The sequence below is a fragment of the Lagopus muta genome, chromosome 3, assembly GCF_023343835.1.
Source record: "Lagopus muta isolate bLagMut1 chromosome 3, bLagMut1 primary, whole genome shotgun sequence".
In the NCBI taxonomy this organism is placed as follows: domain Eukaryota; kingdom Metazoa; phylum Chordata; class Aves; order Galliformes; family Phasianidae; genus Lagopus; species Lagopus muta.
The window spans coordinates 68,328,357-68,346,655 of NC_064435.1; the positions used below are offsets into that span (position 1 = coordinate 68,328,357).

The 18,299-nt window shown below is 42.0% G+C and overlaps 1 protein-coding gene across 4 annotated transcripts in view; it reads left to right on the forward strand.

The window, feature by feature from the left end:
* The first annotated feature begins 1,474 nt into the window (after window positions 1-1,474).
* The window catches only part of TENT4A (terminal nucleotidyltransferase 4A), a 58,467-nt gene continuing 41,642 nt past the window's right edge, over window positions 1,475-18,299 (forward strand). For 2 of the 4 annotated variants that reach the window (XM_048940761.1, XM_048940764.1), the window contains exon 1: window positions 1,476-6,232. In XM_048940761.1, coding sequence (XP_048796718.1) covers window positions 5,406-6,232 — 827 coding nt within the window. In that variant the 5' untranslated portion in view covers window positions 1,476-5,405. Of the gene's footprint in view, window positions 6,233-18,299 lie in introns of all 4 variants that reach the window. The other 2 variants (XM_048940762.1, XM_048940763.1) reach the window with 2 other exon arrangements.

Here is an 18,299-nt window from a genome sequence, read left to right on the forward strand (position 1 = left end):
TAAAAGACAGGAATTCTTAATTTCCAATTTAAAAAACGAACTATGTATAATCTGTATCTCTCCAAACTTTCTTTAGACAAGAAAGAGAGATGAAACAGAGTATAAGAACAGTTGAAAAAATTAGATACACCATCCTTAGAGCAGAACAAATAAATATTTTTGTCACAGAAAACTATAAAAAAAGCTCATGTTAGGTATGTAACTGCTATGTAATAAATGGAGATAAATTTTCCTAATAAAGCAGTATTTTGAAAGTAATCCTTGTTAAAGCCTTATTAATATGGCTTTAACAATTAATTAATTTTAATATGTAATATTAAGTCGATAACATAAATACATATAACATATTAGTTACACATTTTTTCTCACTTCTGTTGTAATACTGCAAATCTATACAATGTGTGTATGGTAAAAACTCTCAAATACGGACTTCCACCAAGATGTTTTGATACACATCCAGCATTAAACGCCAGCGGTGAGGCAAGAATCAAACCTGTCTATTCATGCAACCTCTCTCCCTCAAGCTGCCACCCTGATTGCAAGCGTAATTGAACTGCTTGTGAACTGCCTCCCACGCTTTCTCCATTTGCCACCAGCTATTTAATGTAGGCAGTTAGAAAAGGGTTTTCTTGTGTATGAACATGCCTGACTAGAAGCTGCAGCTGTTCACCAGTTGATTTATCATCTGTTCAGATTCTCTGACACACGGCTGCCTTCCTTTGTAAGATGGGGGGAAGATAGAGTAGGAAGAAGAGACGGCTCATGGCTGACAGCTGTTTCAGCCTCTGCAGCTTAATTCGCTGCTGACTGTGCCTCAACACCCTAAATTTGGCTGAAGCTCAGCATTCATCAGAAAAGGACACTGAGCCAAGAGAGGAAGGACTGAACAAAGTGGAAGATTTAAGGAGGAAAAGATGACATGATTTTAGCTTGTTCAGGGTTACTTGTGCCAAGCATTCTTTAATGGGAAGAAGAAGCTGTTCTGAAGAAGGTAAAAAGCTGGGTTTCTAGGGGACAGAATAGAATGAAATAATGCCCCAACTCATGCCTTCTAAGGACCAGAAACATTGATCAGCTCAGTCTGAGAAATTAAAACTGTACATCTTCTCTCATATAATAGAATCATAGAATCATAGAACCATAAAAGAGCCTGGGTTGAAAAGGACCACAAAGATCATCTAATTTCAACACCCCTGCCACAGTCAGGTTTGCCAACCACCAGACCAGGCTGCCCAGAGCCACATCCAGCCTCCAGGGATGGGGCATCCACAATCTCCTTGGGCAACCTGTTCCAATGTGTCACCACCCTTTGTGTGAAAAACTTCCTCCTAATATCTAACCTTAATCTCTCCTGTCTCAGTTTAAAACCATTCCCCCTGGTTCTATCACTATCCACCCATGTGAACAGCCTCCCTCCCTATAGGGAACAGCCTCCCTATATATAAACATATATGCTCCTTTCAAGTATTGGAAGGCCACAATTAAGTCTCCCTGGAGCCTTCACTTCTCCAAGCTAAACAAGCTCAGTTCCTTATGTCCAGAAATGTATTTACTGAAGAAAAATAGCAAAATTATAGAGTATAGCTATGGAAACTATCTCCCCCTTACCTCCTCCCCAACACTTTCTCCTGGTGACTAGAGCACTCTGAGGGTCACAAGATAGGTAAGGATGCACCTCCTTGTAGGACAGCCTTTTTCTCATGCTACCATCTAGCTAGAAACTGTGGATGGCCTTTTTCTTTACTGTACGTCTCTTCAGCAGATGCATCTGGTCAGAAATACTGTTGAAAGTTGTTCCTGGTCGTTCTTCATCCATACTGCAAAGGCTAAGAAGAAGGGGAGTAGAGCTAGTGAGCATGAAGGCTGCATTGTGTCAGAGCCTTGCAGCAAGAGTGTGGATGCCCAGAATTAAGGTCATATGGACCAACATCCTGGAGTGGTGCTGGAGAGTGTGAACTACTGGAGAACCTGTTGGTCACCTCTCAACCCCTGCACTGGCCTGTTCGAATCATACCTGTGGCAACTGCCAGCTTCAGAGAAGGGAATTAAGGTTGCATCACAAGGGTATGATATATTAGCATTTTACCATTTCCAGGGGTGTAAATTGAGGCATATTAGAGGTATGAGACACTACCTGCCCTTATCTGTGTTAATGAGTTCAGAGTGTTCAGTGTTTAAAAACAGATTAATAGCAGGCATTGGGCAATACTGCCTGGAATGTTCCATGGAGATATTCAACTCAATTGCCATTACTTACCAAATCATATGAACTATTCACACACTTGGAATTGTGGTCATCAGCACATGAAAGTCATCAACCACAAGGTTACCAAATACTCCAGCACTGTCCATTTGCCAAATCAAAGACGTATTTGGCTGAAGCTAAAACTGAAATCTAAGTGTCATCCAAGAGAAAGCTGTGGTTTTGTTTCCTGCGAAAGGCAGCCAGATTAAAACAATTTATAACAGATTAATTAAATGGCCTCTGAAGTAATGAAACTATATTTGTAGTCATTAATCATATGACTTTGACTATTCCCTTTAAATATTACCTTAAAGAAACTGAAGCAGATCTAGAACATCGTGTTACTGGCATAAGGCAGGCAATGCTAGTATGAGGCATTTTAGTACAGTGTTAATAATCTGAATGGACCATTTGAACTTACCCACAGCAAGCAAGGCATTCTGCATTCTGAGATTAGGATATTCTCAGTATTTTTTTTTAAATCAGTCCCTGTAAAGGAAATTCTCACTACGTTTACAGGGAATGCCTGATTTTAATGAGCAACATCCTTTCCTTGATTACCTGTTTTTCATATAGTCTCTAAAACCTTTTGATTGACCCAATAAACTAGTGTGTGTTTTCTCCCCTCATTTCCTTCCTACCTTCCCTTTCCTCCTCTCCTCATTAATTATTTGACATGGACTTCCAAATATTTTGTAAATGAGTAGATTTCATAAATTATTTTATAGTGATTGTGCTTCTTCTAAACATCCAAAAGATGACCCTCAATTGTAATGTTTAGCACTGGATTCACAACCAGGTTCTGTTCCAAGCTCTGATTTTGATTGAATCTCTCTGAGCAGAATTTTAGCAAGAACAATTACTTTGGCTGAAAAGTGACAAATTATTATGCACAGATGGAAGGCTAATATGTATTATGGGCCATAATACCAAGAGAGATTATTTTTCAGAGTGCAATTGCCTTGTAAATTTAGATATTAACAACATAATTAATTATATTAATTAAAAACCTAGCTCAATTAAGTTCATCTGCATTTAGTTCCAAAATCATTCTCAGTGTCCCAAAATGGGGAAAGAATGGGATGGCTCTCCCTTTTTTGATCAGAAGAAACACAAATAACAGGACAGACATTCAATTCTTCCTCCTGCCTTAATAAGACGTTACAGTATTTATGTGAGATTTGTCTGTTATATGTAAGATTACATTATGGATACAAGATAGTTTTAAATATCTGAAACAAAAAGGATGCATTTAGCTTTCTTAATAGATATATTAGAATCAGGAAAGCAAGACCTGACAGTAGACAATGATAATTCCCCTTGTCCTTGTGTCACAAGAAGCCATTAGCTCTTTTTGCTCCACAAGTTGAACACTTCGAAAGGAAAGCATGTAATGTCTCCTCTTCTGTGGAGGTATTTCACTGACTTGCTGCAAGCTTCAAAGAATCATAGTGAGATACATGAGTAAACTGGCTTAGTAGCAAACTACCCCTTACCCATTTCTCATAGGAGACTTATTTCTTCTTCATATTCTTAAAATGTGGAGTAAGTTACAAACTCTGAGTAGGCTGTGCTCCAAACTTCCACTCTGTGTGTACTATTACACTAACATGGTATTTGCTGGCTTGATGCCATCGACAAAACATGACTGTAGCATCAGAAATAATAAATATATGAAAAGTTAAAACGAGTGAAAAACAAACCCTTCTCGGAAGATTGTAGCTACCTTTGGAAACAACCTGGCCCTTCCAAAACTGTGCGGGAACTGGAGATTTTTAGCATGGACATGTCAGCTTCAAGTTGTCATTTTTACCCACACAGAACTATATGGGTTAAGGCCTGGTCTCTCCTGGGTCTTCTCAGTATTTCAGAGTGGATCCACAAAGCACCTATACCGACTCCCAACCAGGAGCTGGTGTGGGGAAATATTGCTGGAACCCTCTTAGTAAATTTGGGCCATCGTGGAGACAATAATGTGAGGTACTCGAGGATAAAAGGAGACTATATACTTCGTGGTTTCTTTCTTATGGTACACATATAAGAAAAGCTGAGGGTCCTGTTAGTGCATCTCCAAGTTAAATTAAAAGCACAGAACTATTCAAAATCCTGTGGGAAGGTGAACTCAAAGCAGCTGAAGTCTATGGTGCGTAACTGTACTCCTGGTTAATCTATTGAGGCAGAAGAGCAGTGTGGTTTCATTAGGTGGGAATCGTGGTGAAGGTGCTTTTACACAAGGCAAGATCAATGCTTCTTTCATGTGGTTTGGTTTTGGTTATTTAGTTTATTGGGTGCTTCTAAGTGTAGTTTGTATGTTTTTTTCCTGAAAACAGACCTGTTTCTTAAGACCCAAGTGACTGGCTGTTTGACTTCCAAAAACAAAGGTGAGGCTCTCGTCCCTCCAGTCAGTTTCCTTCAAGCTTAAGGGCATAGTTAGAGAATGCAGCTGTATCAACCACCACGATAACAGTATCACTTGAGCAGATAATATTCTCTCCTTAAAACTGAGTCCTGCTCCCTCCTCCTGTCCACCCCCTCCCTCACTCCGCAAAGTTCATTCACGCTGAACTCCCGAGAACTATCTCTTCTCGTTCCCCATGAAACCTCAGCAGCCCAGCACGCTTTCCAACGACCCTCCCCCCATTCAGGGCTCCACGCGGCGACCAATCGCCCCCCACTACGGGAGGGCAGCTCCGCGCATGCGCAGCAGCTGCCGAACCCCTCCTCCCACCCGAGGGCTTCCGAACCCTTCCGAAGCCCCCCATCGCGGCACGCATGCGCACCTTGCAGGGGGCAGTCTCACCAACGTCCTTCTGTTCCCCCCCCACCTTCCCAGCGGATCCCGGCCCCCCTCCCAGGGCCCGCAGCACGCATGTGCGGTTGCCAGGGCGGCCGGCTGCGGTGAAGGTTTAAAATCGGCGGGGCATGCGCAGCGCCGGTTCTGGCTCTGGCGAGGGGGACGCCACATTGGATCGGCGCGGGGAGCGCTCCGGGCAGCGCCGGGCCGGTACGGTGCTCGCCTCGCCGGGCCGCATGCCGCTGCTCCCGGCCCGCGCGTAGCGCCGCTCCGGGCCCGGCGCGCTGAGGCGAGCGGCTGCGCGGTGAGCGGGCGGCGGCGCGGCGCTCTGGCTGGGCCGTGAGGGTCGGAGTCGGGCGGGCGTGGATGGATCCCCGCGTGGCCTGGATCCAGCCCGAGCAGAAAGGCCCCGCGAATGCGCTCTGGATGCAGATCTGGGAGACCTCGCAGGGCGTGGGGGGCCGCGGCGGCGGCGGCGCCTTTCCGCACTACCTCTGCCTCAACTCCCCGGCGCTGGACTCGGCCGCCGCCGTCGCCTCGCCGCCCCGCGGCCACGGCTGCGCTCGGCTCGGGGCTCCCGGCGGCGGCCGCTGCTCCTCGTCCTCGCCGCCGTCGCCCTCGCCGTCCCCCCCGGCGCTGCTGACCGGACTAGTGCCCGCCGCCGGCCCCGCGGCGGCGGTGAACGGCGGCGGTGAGGGAGGGCGGCGGCTGCAGAAGTCGCCCTCGGTGTCTTCCTCGTCCTCCTGCTCGTCGGTGGAGTCCGGCACCGAGAGCCCCGGCTTCTCCTCCTCGGGGTCGTGCGGCGGCGGCGGCGGCTCCTCCTCTTCCTCCTGCGGCCCCCGGGCGGCGTTGGCTCCTCCCGGGCTGCCGGGCGGCGGTGCTGGGCCCGGGGAGTTCTTCAACTTCCACGAGAACGGCAAAGCGAACGGCGCGCACGGGCACCACCCGGCATCGCACCTCTCCCGCAACCCCCACCCACCGCCGCCGGCTTCTCCCCAGCAGCACCAGTACCACCCGGGCCGCAGGAAACGAGAGAATAAGGCCAGCACCTATGGCATGAATTACCTGCTCTCCGGCAGCCGCGGCGTGGCCGTCGCCGCCTCCCCGCACCAGCAGCGTCAGCCGCCCCAGCCCGCGCTGCAGAGCCCCGGCACCCCCTGGAAGAGCAGGAAGTACAGCCCGGGCGTGCAGGGGTGAGTGGCTGGGGGGCGGGGAGGGAGGGGAGGCGGTGGGCTGGGGTGCGGGTACGGAGCTCTCGGAGCACCGATGTGTGTGACAAGGAATGATGACATCCCGCAGACGCAGCGGGATGGGCCTCCTGTCGTGCTGAGCTGAGAAGGGAAGTGTCGAAGCGCTCCTGCAGAAATCAAAAGTGTGGAAGTGAAGGGGAAGCGTTTCAGAGGTCTTCAGGTCTTCTCACCTTGGAAGGGTTTTCTTCAGTTTGGAAGAGCTGAAAGGAAAAGGTTACACAAATTTTTAAATGCCTTTCCTGGAGCAGGCTGGATGCTCAGGAGTGTGTTAAGAACATAGATCTGTAGGGAAGTGCTCAGCTCTGCCTGAAATGTGTCAAAGTCAATATGGACATGATATATTTTTGAGGGAAATATTCTGTCTTTAGAGTCAGCCAGTGTCAGCTTGGCTCCCTGAACAGCAAGGACACTTTAAAGGTTGTCCTCTTCTGTGGCAACTACTGTCTCATACAACTGGCTAGTTGGAAAGATGAAGTTCTTTCAGATGGTTTTATTGAAGGGACTGGAGTTCGAGCAGAGCGCCTCTGGGACATGCTGTGAGATGTCTTCCAGCTGTCAAACTTCACTCAGCCAGAGGATAACATTGCTTTCTAAATTTAAGGTTATCTTACAAAAAAAGTACTTGCTGCATTGATTGACTGGAGGAGATTTCTCATGGCATTTCGAAAATATTTTCTTTGAACTCAGAAAATCCAAAGCTCTTGAACACATGTGGGAGTAAAGGCACTGCATAACTGTAGAAAGAAATAGATAACAGGGTGTACTGGAGAAATTTCAGTGAGATCTGTACCTAAGGTTGGTGTCCTCCTTTTCTGGGTGGTGCTGTCAGATATTGGGTGCTTTATAGTTGTTCTGAAGTATTAAAAGATGCTTTTAAAGTTTAGTTATTGCAAGCCATGGCCTCTCCTGACAGAGGTTAAGATCTGACTGCTCCTTTTAATCCTAAAATGACATTGCAGGCAGTAAAGTTGTATGTATAAAATTCTAGTAGTATCTCTAAAATAATCCAAGTTTTTTTGTATTTCTAGAAATACGGAGTGGCATGCTTAGTTAACATCTTAATTTGTCTGTGTGAGACAAATTAATGTCAGCGAGGCAACTTACAGCGGACCAATGAGCAGAGCTATGGCAAACTTGCAAATCCAAGTTCTCTGTTCTCTAGCTATTAGGGTTGGCACAATTTATGCTAACTGCACACTTCCCTTGTCTTTTTGTCTTTTGGTCTTCTATCGTTTAGCCAAGCTCCCTTTGATCTGTTCAGTTGAGTAACACAGGTGCTCAATTGCTGAGGAGTTAATGCGAATTTGCTGGCTATGTATCTTTGAAAGGGGGACCTGAGTTGTCTCCTGGTCTTGACAAGGTTCTGTGTTACAGCAGTGAGACTTGATGCTAGCAGAGGATTGGGAGGATAGGTAACTATGGCATGTGGTCACATAGTTCCAGATTGCCTCACGATCAGTTTGTCAAATCTAATACCTCTAATGCTTCACAAAACTATGAGTGCCATAGATTTGCATGGAATAGCAGGTAACTAATGTTGGAGGAGAGCACAGAAGTTGAGGCTGTGGACTTATGTAAGAAATCTTAAGCTTACTGAATGTTGGACAAGCATATATTCCAGAGCAGTTCCGGTGTCAGAATTTTTCCATGAAGTAGTTCTGTGATAGAAGTAACACAAAAATATTGTCACTAATAGAGATGCTTTAGGTGTCTGTTTTCTCCAGTGATGCCTGACTGCCATTGAGCTTCATTTTCCTAAAGGCAGGCTAGTGGACTATTTAGCTGTTCAAATAATGGTATAACTGTGAAAATATCGCAGTGGGAACAGATCCTTACAGTGGTTTCTTCTGGAACATTTATGTTTGTTACTTGCTGTCTAGCATTACCTGGAACTGTCAGCCTAGCTCTGAAGCATCACTTCTGTAACTGTGGCTGTCTGTTGGCTGGCAGAGTGTCTTCAGTGTGTCAAAAGTGCTGTATGCACTGTATGTCTAGTCAAAAAAATATGATCCCCACAATCTTCAGTTATAGGCTGCTTTGGACCTAAATAGCAGGAAGGAGGGCTTGATCTTAGGTGCTCTTATGCGCCTACTGTGCATCAGTGTTACCTGGTAGTGATGTAGGGCTTACTTTGCTGTGTATATAGTTTGTTGTAGAATGTAATTTAAGTCATGTAGAAAAAAAATGAGTGATAAGCAGTAGCTCAGGGTTATGTACCCTCTTCAGTAAAGAGGCATGGAAATGTTAGGCCTTGCTTGCACTCCTCTAGGATGCAGTGGTGCTTTTGGTGGAGTGCCTGCATGCTTTGAAATAGTATTGTGGTATCTTCAGTTTCTCATTCACAGCTGGACATGAACTATAGCAGTGCATGTCATTGCCATTTTTTCCCATGGACCATCTTCAGTGTCTGCGATGGTAGGTGTGGTGATATTCAGGAATGCTGTATGCTGTAAAGATTGTGCTTTACTCTATCTTATGGCATTCCTTCTTCTCCAGTGGACTCACATTTGTTGCTTTCACAGCTTTCTGACAGCAGCATGCCAGACTTTGAGTTGTAAAGGAAATTAAGTCTCATAAAACAGTGTGAGAATAGTCATGCTTGATTAGAGTTTATCTGAAAGCTGTGCTTTAGCTAGCCCCAGGTTGACCTTTATGTTGCCTTTTTCCAGATGTTTGGAAGATAGTGAGGAGGATGAGGAAAGCCTTATTTGTTCTGGTGTGTCAGTGGAGTGAGTGATTAATTTAGCAATTAAATGCCTGTAGATGTTGAATGAGGTTAGTGCTGAATACCTGACATACCAGCTGGTTCGATACAGCGCTGTGCAGGAACAACAAAGTGGCTTATCAAGGGCTGGTCCGAGTACTGAGTGTGTTATAATGCATTGAAGTGGTGCTAGGCCTGCACTCATAGCTTTGCATAGCATCTGGCGTCTTGCAAAAGTGCATCCATTTCACCCCCACAGCAGTTGTCTTTAACTGTCTCTTGTTAGAAACACAAACGTTCTGAGTGCAGGGGTATAAACGCCTCCACATTTGATGAGGCTGAAGGAGGATACATGGTGGCACTTTTTGGCTGAGGTAGCTGATGCCCAGGAAGTGTTCCTTTGAGCAAAGTGAGGTTATGATGATGCTTTTCCAGACTGCTTGTTTCCACAGAGTTTCAGCAGATGAAGGACACTGCCTAGTGAAAGCCTTGTGCTGAAATTCATTTCTGTAGCTGCTGGAGTGTGGAGTTCTTACTGTATATGAAGCCTATATTAGGTTTTGTTTTTTCACCTGTGCTAATTCTAACTTTGGCAGAGAAATTGAACTGAATTTTATGCTATGCAACTCGACTATTAAAAATGCTTTGTGTTTGGGATGTAACATAGCTCTAATTCTGTTTCTAAACTCTTGCCTCTGTTGCTGTCAGGGCTGGATGCTGAATGTGTAGGAATGCCATGTGAACAGCCTCTTCCACAAATGTGTATGCTCTTGTGCTTTGGCTGAGCTGAAGAAATACAAACCTAAGAAACTGTGAAGCCTTTTCTGTCTGCACTTGGGAGTATCCAGCATTGGTAAAGGCTTTGTGGGACTCCCAAGGGTGTTTTTCTCACCTCAAGTCAGTGCTGTCTTGCTGTAATGCCTTCTAATAATCAACACGGTGTTTTGTGCTTCATCCACACTAGTGTTAAATCATTGGTGTCTGTTACAGATAACTTTAGATGGGTACCTGTAGTGAAAGTTTTGATAGAAGAGGCAGACATTGCTGGCAATGTGTGATAGATTCTTGATTCATCTGGCTTTAGGATTAGAGCAGAACTAGGCAGTATATACTGTAACATGCAAGGAGAAGGGCAGGAGTTGGTCGCAGTGTCTGGAGAGACACTTGAGAAAGCATCAGGAAGTGGTTGAATGGATTATTGTTTTCATGCCTAGAGGTTGGTATGCAGCAGAGTTCAAGGCTGGATGGATTGTCACATGAATGGAGTGCCCAATGCTCTTTTTGCAGACAACTGAGCTGACTAAGGTGAAGCTCAAAAGCTTTCCTTGCAGAGTGAATGAATGCCTAGTGTAGTTGGACTGATGTTTTTAGAAGTGGAATGAAAGGAAGCAGTGGCAGATGAAACAGGACAGAGGCTGAACTGCAGTGGTATAATGTGAGAAGGATTTACTGAAGAGATGCTCATGTGTGTAAAGGAGAATAAGAAATGTTTGGAGCAGTTAAATCCTAGTGTTAGCTTCATTATACTTTTCAGGTTTGCTAGGTTTTTGGCAGTCATGGTAATTAGCCCTAAGGATAAACAGCTGTACCAGGTGAGACCATTAAAGGCCAGTGCCAAATGTTGGGAGAAGATGATTATATCAGTGTGAGGCTGTGTTGATATTTCCTGGAGTAATTGCTTATTTTAGTGATCAGTGGCTGCTGCAGACTGTGCATTAAATTCGTAATGAATTTGATATATGAATTTGATTCATCTTGAATGGGTGTGAGATTCTGGGATCAACAGTGTTCTGTGTCACGTTATTCCTCAGAGAGGTTGTGATTAAAAACCATTTTTTGTCCTGTCACTTGAGTTGCAGTTGCTGCTGGTCATGTCTGCATTAACCAGGCAGTTCAGGGGCTCTCTGCATCTGACTTTATCCAAATTTGCCTTTCCTTCTTTCACCTGACTGTTGTCCTCTTTCTAGTCTATAATCACTTCTGTTGAAGCTGTTTCTTGCCTCCAAACATCTGCCACCTCTGCAGTTCCGCTGCATCTTTGGAACTCAGACAAACTAGACCTTCATGTAATAATTATTTCATTTTTCCTGTACCTTGATGCTTTCTACCTTATTCTTTGGTTTCCGACGCTGAACCTCCTATTTTTGCATACTGAGCATTGAATAGATGCTTTTGTGGAATTCTTACTTGTAGAATCTGTTTCTCTGTATTGAATCCTCCATTGCATCTATGTAGAGATGAGATAAATACAAAGCACGACACAGGAAGTATGAGAAGATTGTCTCAAATTCCAACTAACAGTTCGTTGTGCAGTCTTAATGTCCTACAGTTCTGCAGCTGGCTTATTTGCAGATATCTTCTGTATCAGATTTTTCTGCTTTACTCTGTTTCTTTTCCAGATTGCAGATAGGGGTACTGAATAGTACAGGACTCTCTGGGACTTCACTTGTGATTTTCCTTTTACACAAAACCTAGGTTTCAGCAAATTATTGTCCATTTTAAAACTGTTTCTCTACATAAAGATCTTCCCTTCAGTTTCACATCAGCTTACTTTCTGCAAGCTTTTCTCAGGATGTGGATTTCAAATGCTTATAAGTAGGTAATAAGATTTCCTTTGTGGTTCACTGATTCTTGCGAGTAATTCCTAGTGGTTTTGTTTGAGTCATTACTTCCTTTTAAGAAAGCTGTGTTGACATCTTGATGTAGTCATAACTATTTATGCACTGCACTGATTCTACCTTTTACTAGTTTGACTATTATGAATGTCAAAACAAATTATTTAAAAAAGGAAAATCTTCTCCATGTTCCCCTAATACAAATGTTAATTTTGGTAAATAAGGAATTGCTTAAAAATGTATATTTGGGGCAGTTCCTGCCTGTAAAATCAGGGACCAGGGAAATCTCTGAGGAATTAAGATTTTGTTGACCTGCGGAGGTATTCAAAGTGTAGGATTTGCTGCTGGTGGTGCTGTGACACATAGGTGTGTTTTGAATTATTCTGTGTGCCGCTCAAGGCTAAGTTGCATTGCTTCACTGAAATGTTACAGTGGCTATTGCCATGCAATAAATACCTGCTATGGGCATAATTAGTTTCTCATCACTAATGTTTCTGCTGTTGCAACCTTTCTGGTTTGTGTGGGGTATTAATCACTTGCCATGTTTGGGTGTTTGGAAAAGAACAGTATTAAGACAGGGCTTGCAGTGTTTAGTGGTTCGATTTATTGGCACATTGTGCTTGCTGATGCAGTTCCAAGGTTTAACATATGGTAAGCTCCTTCGTTGATGCAACAAAATAATGTGGCATTTGCTTGGTGTTGTGGTGAAGACCAGCAGCCTGTCAGGAGTATCGTACAGCTGTTCAGAAGCTTGCATAGCAGACCTATTTTGTCATGTATCAACTCGGAGCTACTAATATATCAGCTTCTTTTCTTGTTCTTAGTATAACATTGTTCTTGGTGCAGTGTAGCTTTTTCAAGGTATATCCAGCCATTAAGAAGCAAATTGGTTGAGTCTTATTGAATTGGTATGCTTCAAAAAACAGATTAGGTTTTGATTCTTTTTCTCTAACAAAATGCAGACATATTCTCCTAAGTCTGGAAGCGTGCAGCATAAATCAGTTGGTTTGAAGTGTAAAGCAAGCTTAGTTTCTTGAGTGCTTGAAGTGCCAGATGCTCTTAAGGAGTAAATTATAATTCTCCAGAAACTCGATCTAAAATTAGGACAGGGTCTGACTCCCAAGCATTTGGGGCAAAAAAAGCTTAGAGAGGAAACAAGATCTCTTGTGGAAAAGGTACAGTAGATCTTAAACTGCACTTTTTATTGTATGGATGAGAGCAAATGTACTTTTCCTCCATTCCCTCTGAAGTTCTATATAGCTGAATTTTCTTTTGCTGTTCTGAGTTTGTGCCTTCCACGCAATTATAATGCTAGAGGTATTTGTCTGAATTACATAGAATATTGCTGCAAGCTGGTCTCATATTACTGTGTGAATGTAGCATTATGTTTTTGTAGCTTATCTAACCTGTAAGCATAGAATACTGTTATCTGAGCATTGATGGTAGTGAGGAAAACCAAAGTGGGGGCACCTGATGGGTGTTGTGTGGTGTGGGAAGAGATGAACTGTAAGTTAATATCCTCTACTAGGTCTTAGTTCTAGCTCTGCTATTCTTTTACATAGCTTCATTCTAGATAATACTGAAAAAAATCTGCATATCAGAATATGCAGTTCTTTCAATTCTGTATATATCAAGCTATTTTGTCTGCCACACTGTTTTAACGAAGTGTGTGTATAGTTGCTTTAGTTTCATTTCACCTGTATTTTCATTATAACACAATTGTGTGTTCCAATAGTAATAGTTGTGAAAGCAGAGTACTTCAACAGAGGACTGAAATATGCACAGTAGCTTTTGGGGCTTTCACCATTTAAGCTTGAGGCAGCTATTTCTTCAGGCACTTTTCAGGGTTGTTACTTCATCAGAATCTATCTTCTTGTTTGCAAGTGCTCTTTCAACGCAGCTTGTCTTGAAATGCTCTCTTTCCTATACAGTGCTAATGTTGCACGCATGCTGTAACTGTGGCATCTATTCTTTTACTAGCATTCTTGACTGTTTCCTTAGACTTCTCATTTAGAAAAATACTCATTTAAATAAGTAAAGAATGTATTTTCAGTAACCAGTTAAATGTAAATGACGCAGTCATGTGTAGGTCTGAGAATAAATTTGTGTGCTTAAAAGTGTAGACATGAAAAGAATATACTTACCTGAGGAAATGATATCTGTAGTTTTTCATTCACTTTCTAAATTGTTGATGCACTTTATGGTTTTTGTTTCATTTCCTTGAAGTAATGCATGTTATGTGTATAATACTTGCAGATACAGTAAATGGCGAGTAAGGTAAATGATCTCTTAGAAACCTCCCTTTGAAGAGAGACATGAAAATCTGAGGATGTATCTTCTTGGTCTTATTTTCACCTAAAGATTAAAAGTGTGTCTTTGCCTTTCCTGATATGGTAAAGGGTAAATTTTTGGTAAACAAGGTGTCTGCTCTGTTGCATGTTTCACTGTAAGCAGCAGATGTTTACTGTGCTTAGCAGTAATTGCATTAGTGAGTGATTAGCTTTGTCCTTGATGTTACCGTCATGGAGATAGTGTAGTAGGTGCAAGTAGCCACTCTTCTGCATCCCTGTATTCTAAACTTTCACCCTCCACTAGCAGTACTGCTACATTTCAATATAAATTCCAATATTTGTGTAATTATGATGAAATTGCCTTTTTAAGTAGTCAGTTAATATGCTCAGCTTTAAGAGAGCCGTATTGTAGGAATCATAAACAACGATAGTGGTAGGTGCATGGTGGGATGCTATTAGAGCCTAAACTTTTTGAGAAGCCAGAAGGAGATGAAGAAATCTCTTCTTTAAAAAAAACAACAAAAAACAAACAAACAAACAAAACAAACAAACAAACAAAAAAAACCCCAACAAACAGAAAAAAAAACCAAAACAACAAAAGGCAACTATTTCTCTTTAACATATTATTTATTACTTGCAAGTACCTCGTGCTGCAAATTGAAACTTTCTTATTAATCATTAAGATCCTGTTGTGTTTCTGGTTAAGATGACTAGTGCTTATGAAGATCAGAGGGGCTCCATGGGCAAAATATTTATCTGGAGTCTATCCACACATTGACTGCATGAATATCATGCTGTTGTCCAGTTTTAGAGATTGGGTGATTCCTGCGAGTAGTGTAGAAGCTTCTCCAGGATAGGCCTGAGCAGCATGCAGCATCTGACTTTATGTATAGCAGAGCTACTTTTTGTGTGACTGGTGTTACTGTAATCTTGAGCAGAGAGCTTTAGGAAATACCAACCACGATAATACTCAAGTTTAAAAAAAGTGTTAATTTTTGAGAAACGTCTCAACAAAGAAGCCAAAAGAAAAGTGACCATGAGGTTGAAGTGTTTGAAAATGCTGTGTTGACATGTTGTCATACACTGACGTGGCGTTGATACCTGTACAGATTTAGATTGTGTTGGTGACATTCACTGAGAAATAGAAACAGTTGAAATGAGTCAAATCGGAAGGAGAGAAGTCTGGTAAGGCAGAACATTTGAGAGTTGATTTGTGAAGTACATTAAAAGTTGGAAATCTTACACATCAAAAGCAATTAAAACTTGCTAGGTTCATTAGTGCTCATAGAATTAGAGGTATGAAAGAATACTTAAATGAAGGCAGATCACATAGTAAAAACTAAATGTTCTAATTGCATTGCTTTTTGTTTTTTATTTTTTATTTTTGCCAGAGAAAGGCTAGAAGTTCTTACTTTCTTAGTTCGGAAATTGCGACTTAAAATTTCAGTGAGTGTTTAAACCCTCTGCAATGTGGTAACTATCCCATAGCCATGTCTAATGGTATATTCTGAGGAATTCTAGAGGAGCTTTGCCACAAAACTCTAGCATGGAATTTGGACTTGAACACAGCCTTGGCACTGCTAGGTCCCATGCAAACTGAAGCATTAAATGCTGCCTTGGCAGCATAAGAGAAAATGTAGATGACTAGAAGAAAAGCAGGCTAGTGTTCTTTTGATTGTTTCATGATATGGTTAAGGATTGTGACTGGTGGTCATCTGAACTGAGGCTCACTGAGGCGCTGCTGTGAGAGTGCACGTGTGCTTGCTGGTTTTTTGTGACCTCACTAACAAACTAGAGGCTGCTGCTGAAAGCTGACACAGAACGTAGTGCAATGTGTTGAGGATTGAGAACCCCATTCTTCTCTACTACAAAATGGCTCCTATGAGCACATTTTTTTTCAGCGATATCTGGGGGTGGTTGAATGTGGCTGATGTTGTAACACATCTGATTCACATGAGTAAACACAAAGGGTCTAGTGCAAGCTTTAATGAAGATCTGTCAGACAGCTTCCTTTAGTTCTTGGAAGGATTCATCCTTAATCCTTACTTGTGTGGTCAGTGCTAACAGAGCTGTTGGATTTTTTTTTTTGAAGGGTGTTTGAGATTTATTTTTGAAAGCCTTAAAAAAAGCCGTAGGGTCATAAAATGGCTTGGGTTGAAAGAGACCTCAAGGATCATCAACCTTCAACACCTTGCTGCAGGCAGGGCTGCCAGTCTCCACATTTAATACTAAACCAGGCTGCCCAGCGCCCCATCCAACCTGGTCTTGAACACCTCCAGGGATGGCGCCCATAACCTCTCTGGGCAGCCTGTCATATGTTTGCTGAACTTACAGGCTAACTAACTGCTTATAAGTAACCAAAGGAAAGAATAAATTATAACTTTAATAATAATGAAGGAAGAGTATCAGTGGAATTACTTAAGACTTGGTTGCTTGATATATTCATAAATACTTGGAGGGAAGAAATTAATGAGAAAGGAGCAGAGCACTAAGATAAGTAGAAAGCCAGAGCTGACTGCAGATGGTTGTAATGGGAGTTTATTATTCATTAGGCTACAGAATTGCAGATAAAATTAAATGCTGGTAAATACTGAGAGACATATCTGAAGAAAAGTAAATAACTCAGGCAGCTTGAGCCAAGTGAGTGGACAATTGGTGGTAATTGTTCAGAAAAGATTTCAAAGCTCCTTCAGAATAACTTCTGAAGAGTAGCTGTGTGCTCAGAGATCCTGAAATAGCAGTTAGTAGTAATAGACAATGAAATAAGCATGTAATGGACAGTAAAATAAGTGTGCCATGGAGTAAGTGGTGTGTAACTGGTCATCTGCCAAAAACATGGTGCAACTGAAAATGAGCTGAAGAAGGTTGCCAGTGATCAAGCTTTGGACCTACTCCTGTGTAAGGACAGAAGAACAGTGAGGATTGTTAGCTTGGAGAAAAAAAAAAGCTTGTGGGTAGAGATGAGTGAATTTAGTGTCTGCAAAATATTGTTTGCGGATGAGCTGTGAGTAATCACATTATTCCTCAAGAAAAAGAGCATCAAATAAACTGTTGTCTGTAAATTACTTCAAAGTAAAGCACTTGATTACCATGATACATACTTAACTTGTCGTTAGAATATTGTAAGTGACAAAAGCATAAATGGACTAAAGACATGGAGAAATCCACAGGTCTTCTGAGCTAATGCACGTTTGAAAGTGTGTCAGACTTAGTGGAGGCATAGAATTGCTGCAAGGTAACTGGATAACTGCTTTGTCTTCTATTGCTTTCACTCTATATCTGTCTGCTACTGATTTCTTTTAAACAGGACAACAGGAAGCATGTAGTTGGTCACTGCTGTTACATATGTTCAATTACTTTTTCTCTTATCTGTGGGGAGGGAGGGAGTATCAGCCTTCCTAGAAGTAAAGTGAGTATGTTAGCTTTGAACTTCTTCTTTTGCTCTGAAGTTTAGAAATGCGTTCGTTCATTCGGTAGAAAAATGTAGGTTGTTGACTGTAGTTAAATGTTTAGCTGTGGATCAGTAGTTTAAGAGGAAAGCCAAATGATAATGCTAAATATATACTCCTTAAAAGTAGTGTTGTCATGCTTTGCTGTTACAATCCTCATGTATAGAAAGGAATTCTGACGCTTAAGGAGTATGAGCAGTGCCTTCCAAGTGTGATCTATTGGAGGATATCTGAGAGAACAGGAATTCCCTAGTAAAGTGAGTTACAAAATGGTTGTAGAAATACAAAACTGGAGTTCTATTAGATGTATAAACATTTGATTTGGAAAACTAAGTCTATTAATGGATGGGTTGAATTTGTGGGGTTTTGAAGTCATTGTTCAGATTTGAGTACGCTGAATTGTGAACTTTTTGCTAAAGATGTTGCTAATATCCCATTTCAACAGATTGTTTTCTTGTTTGGCATGGCTTTGTGCCTTTTTTATTGTAAGCAAGCATTTACATTCATCTTGAAATTTAAATTCATCTTAATTCTCAGTTGTCAGTGAGTGTTCTATCAGGAAGGTGGAAAATTGAAGCAATTAACACATATATAAAGACCATGAGATCTATGTAGTGCTGGTATTAATGTATTTTACACTTGAGATTATATTTAACAGTTCTTCATAAGTTCAGTTGAAAAGTAATTTCCTGTATGAATGAATGGCTTGTAAATGGCTTGGATTGTCAAAGAAATCCCCATTTGCCCAAGCGTATGTTTTTGTATCAAGGAATACTCAAATATCCCTTTTATGGCCTTCTGTGGAAATTTCCACATTAGCAGAAGTATAGGCCCCTCAAGAGCTCACCTGTTTGAAGATTTCCATTGTGTCTGTGTTTGTTAGTCCATGTTTGTATTGTTGTGTAGGTTTCATTTCTTTCTTTCTTTTTTCTTTTTTTTTTTTTTTAAAGC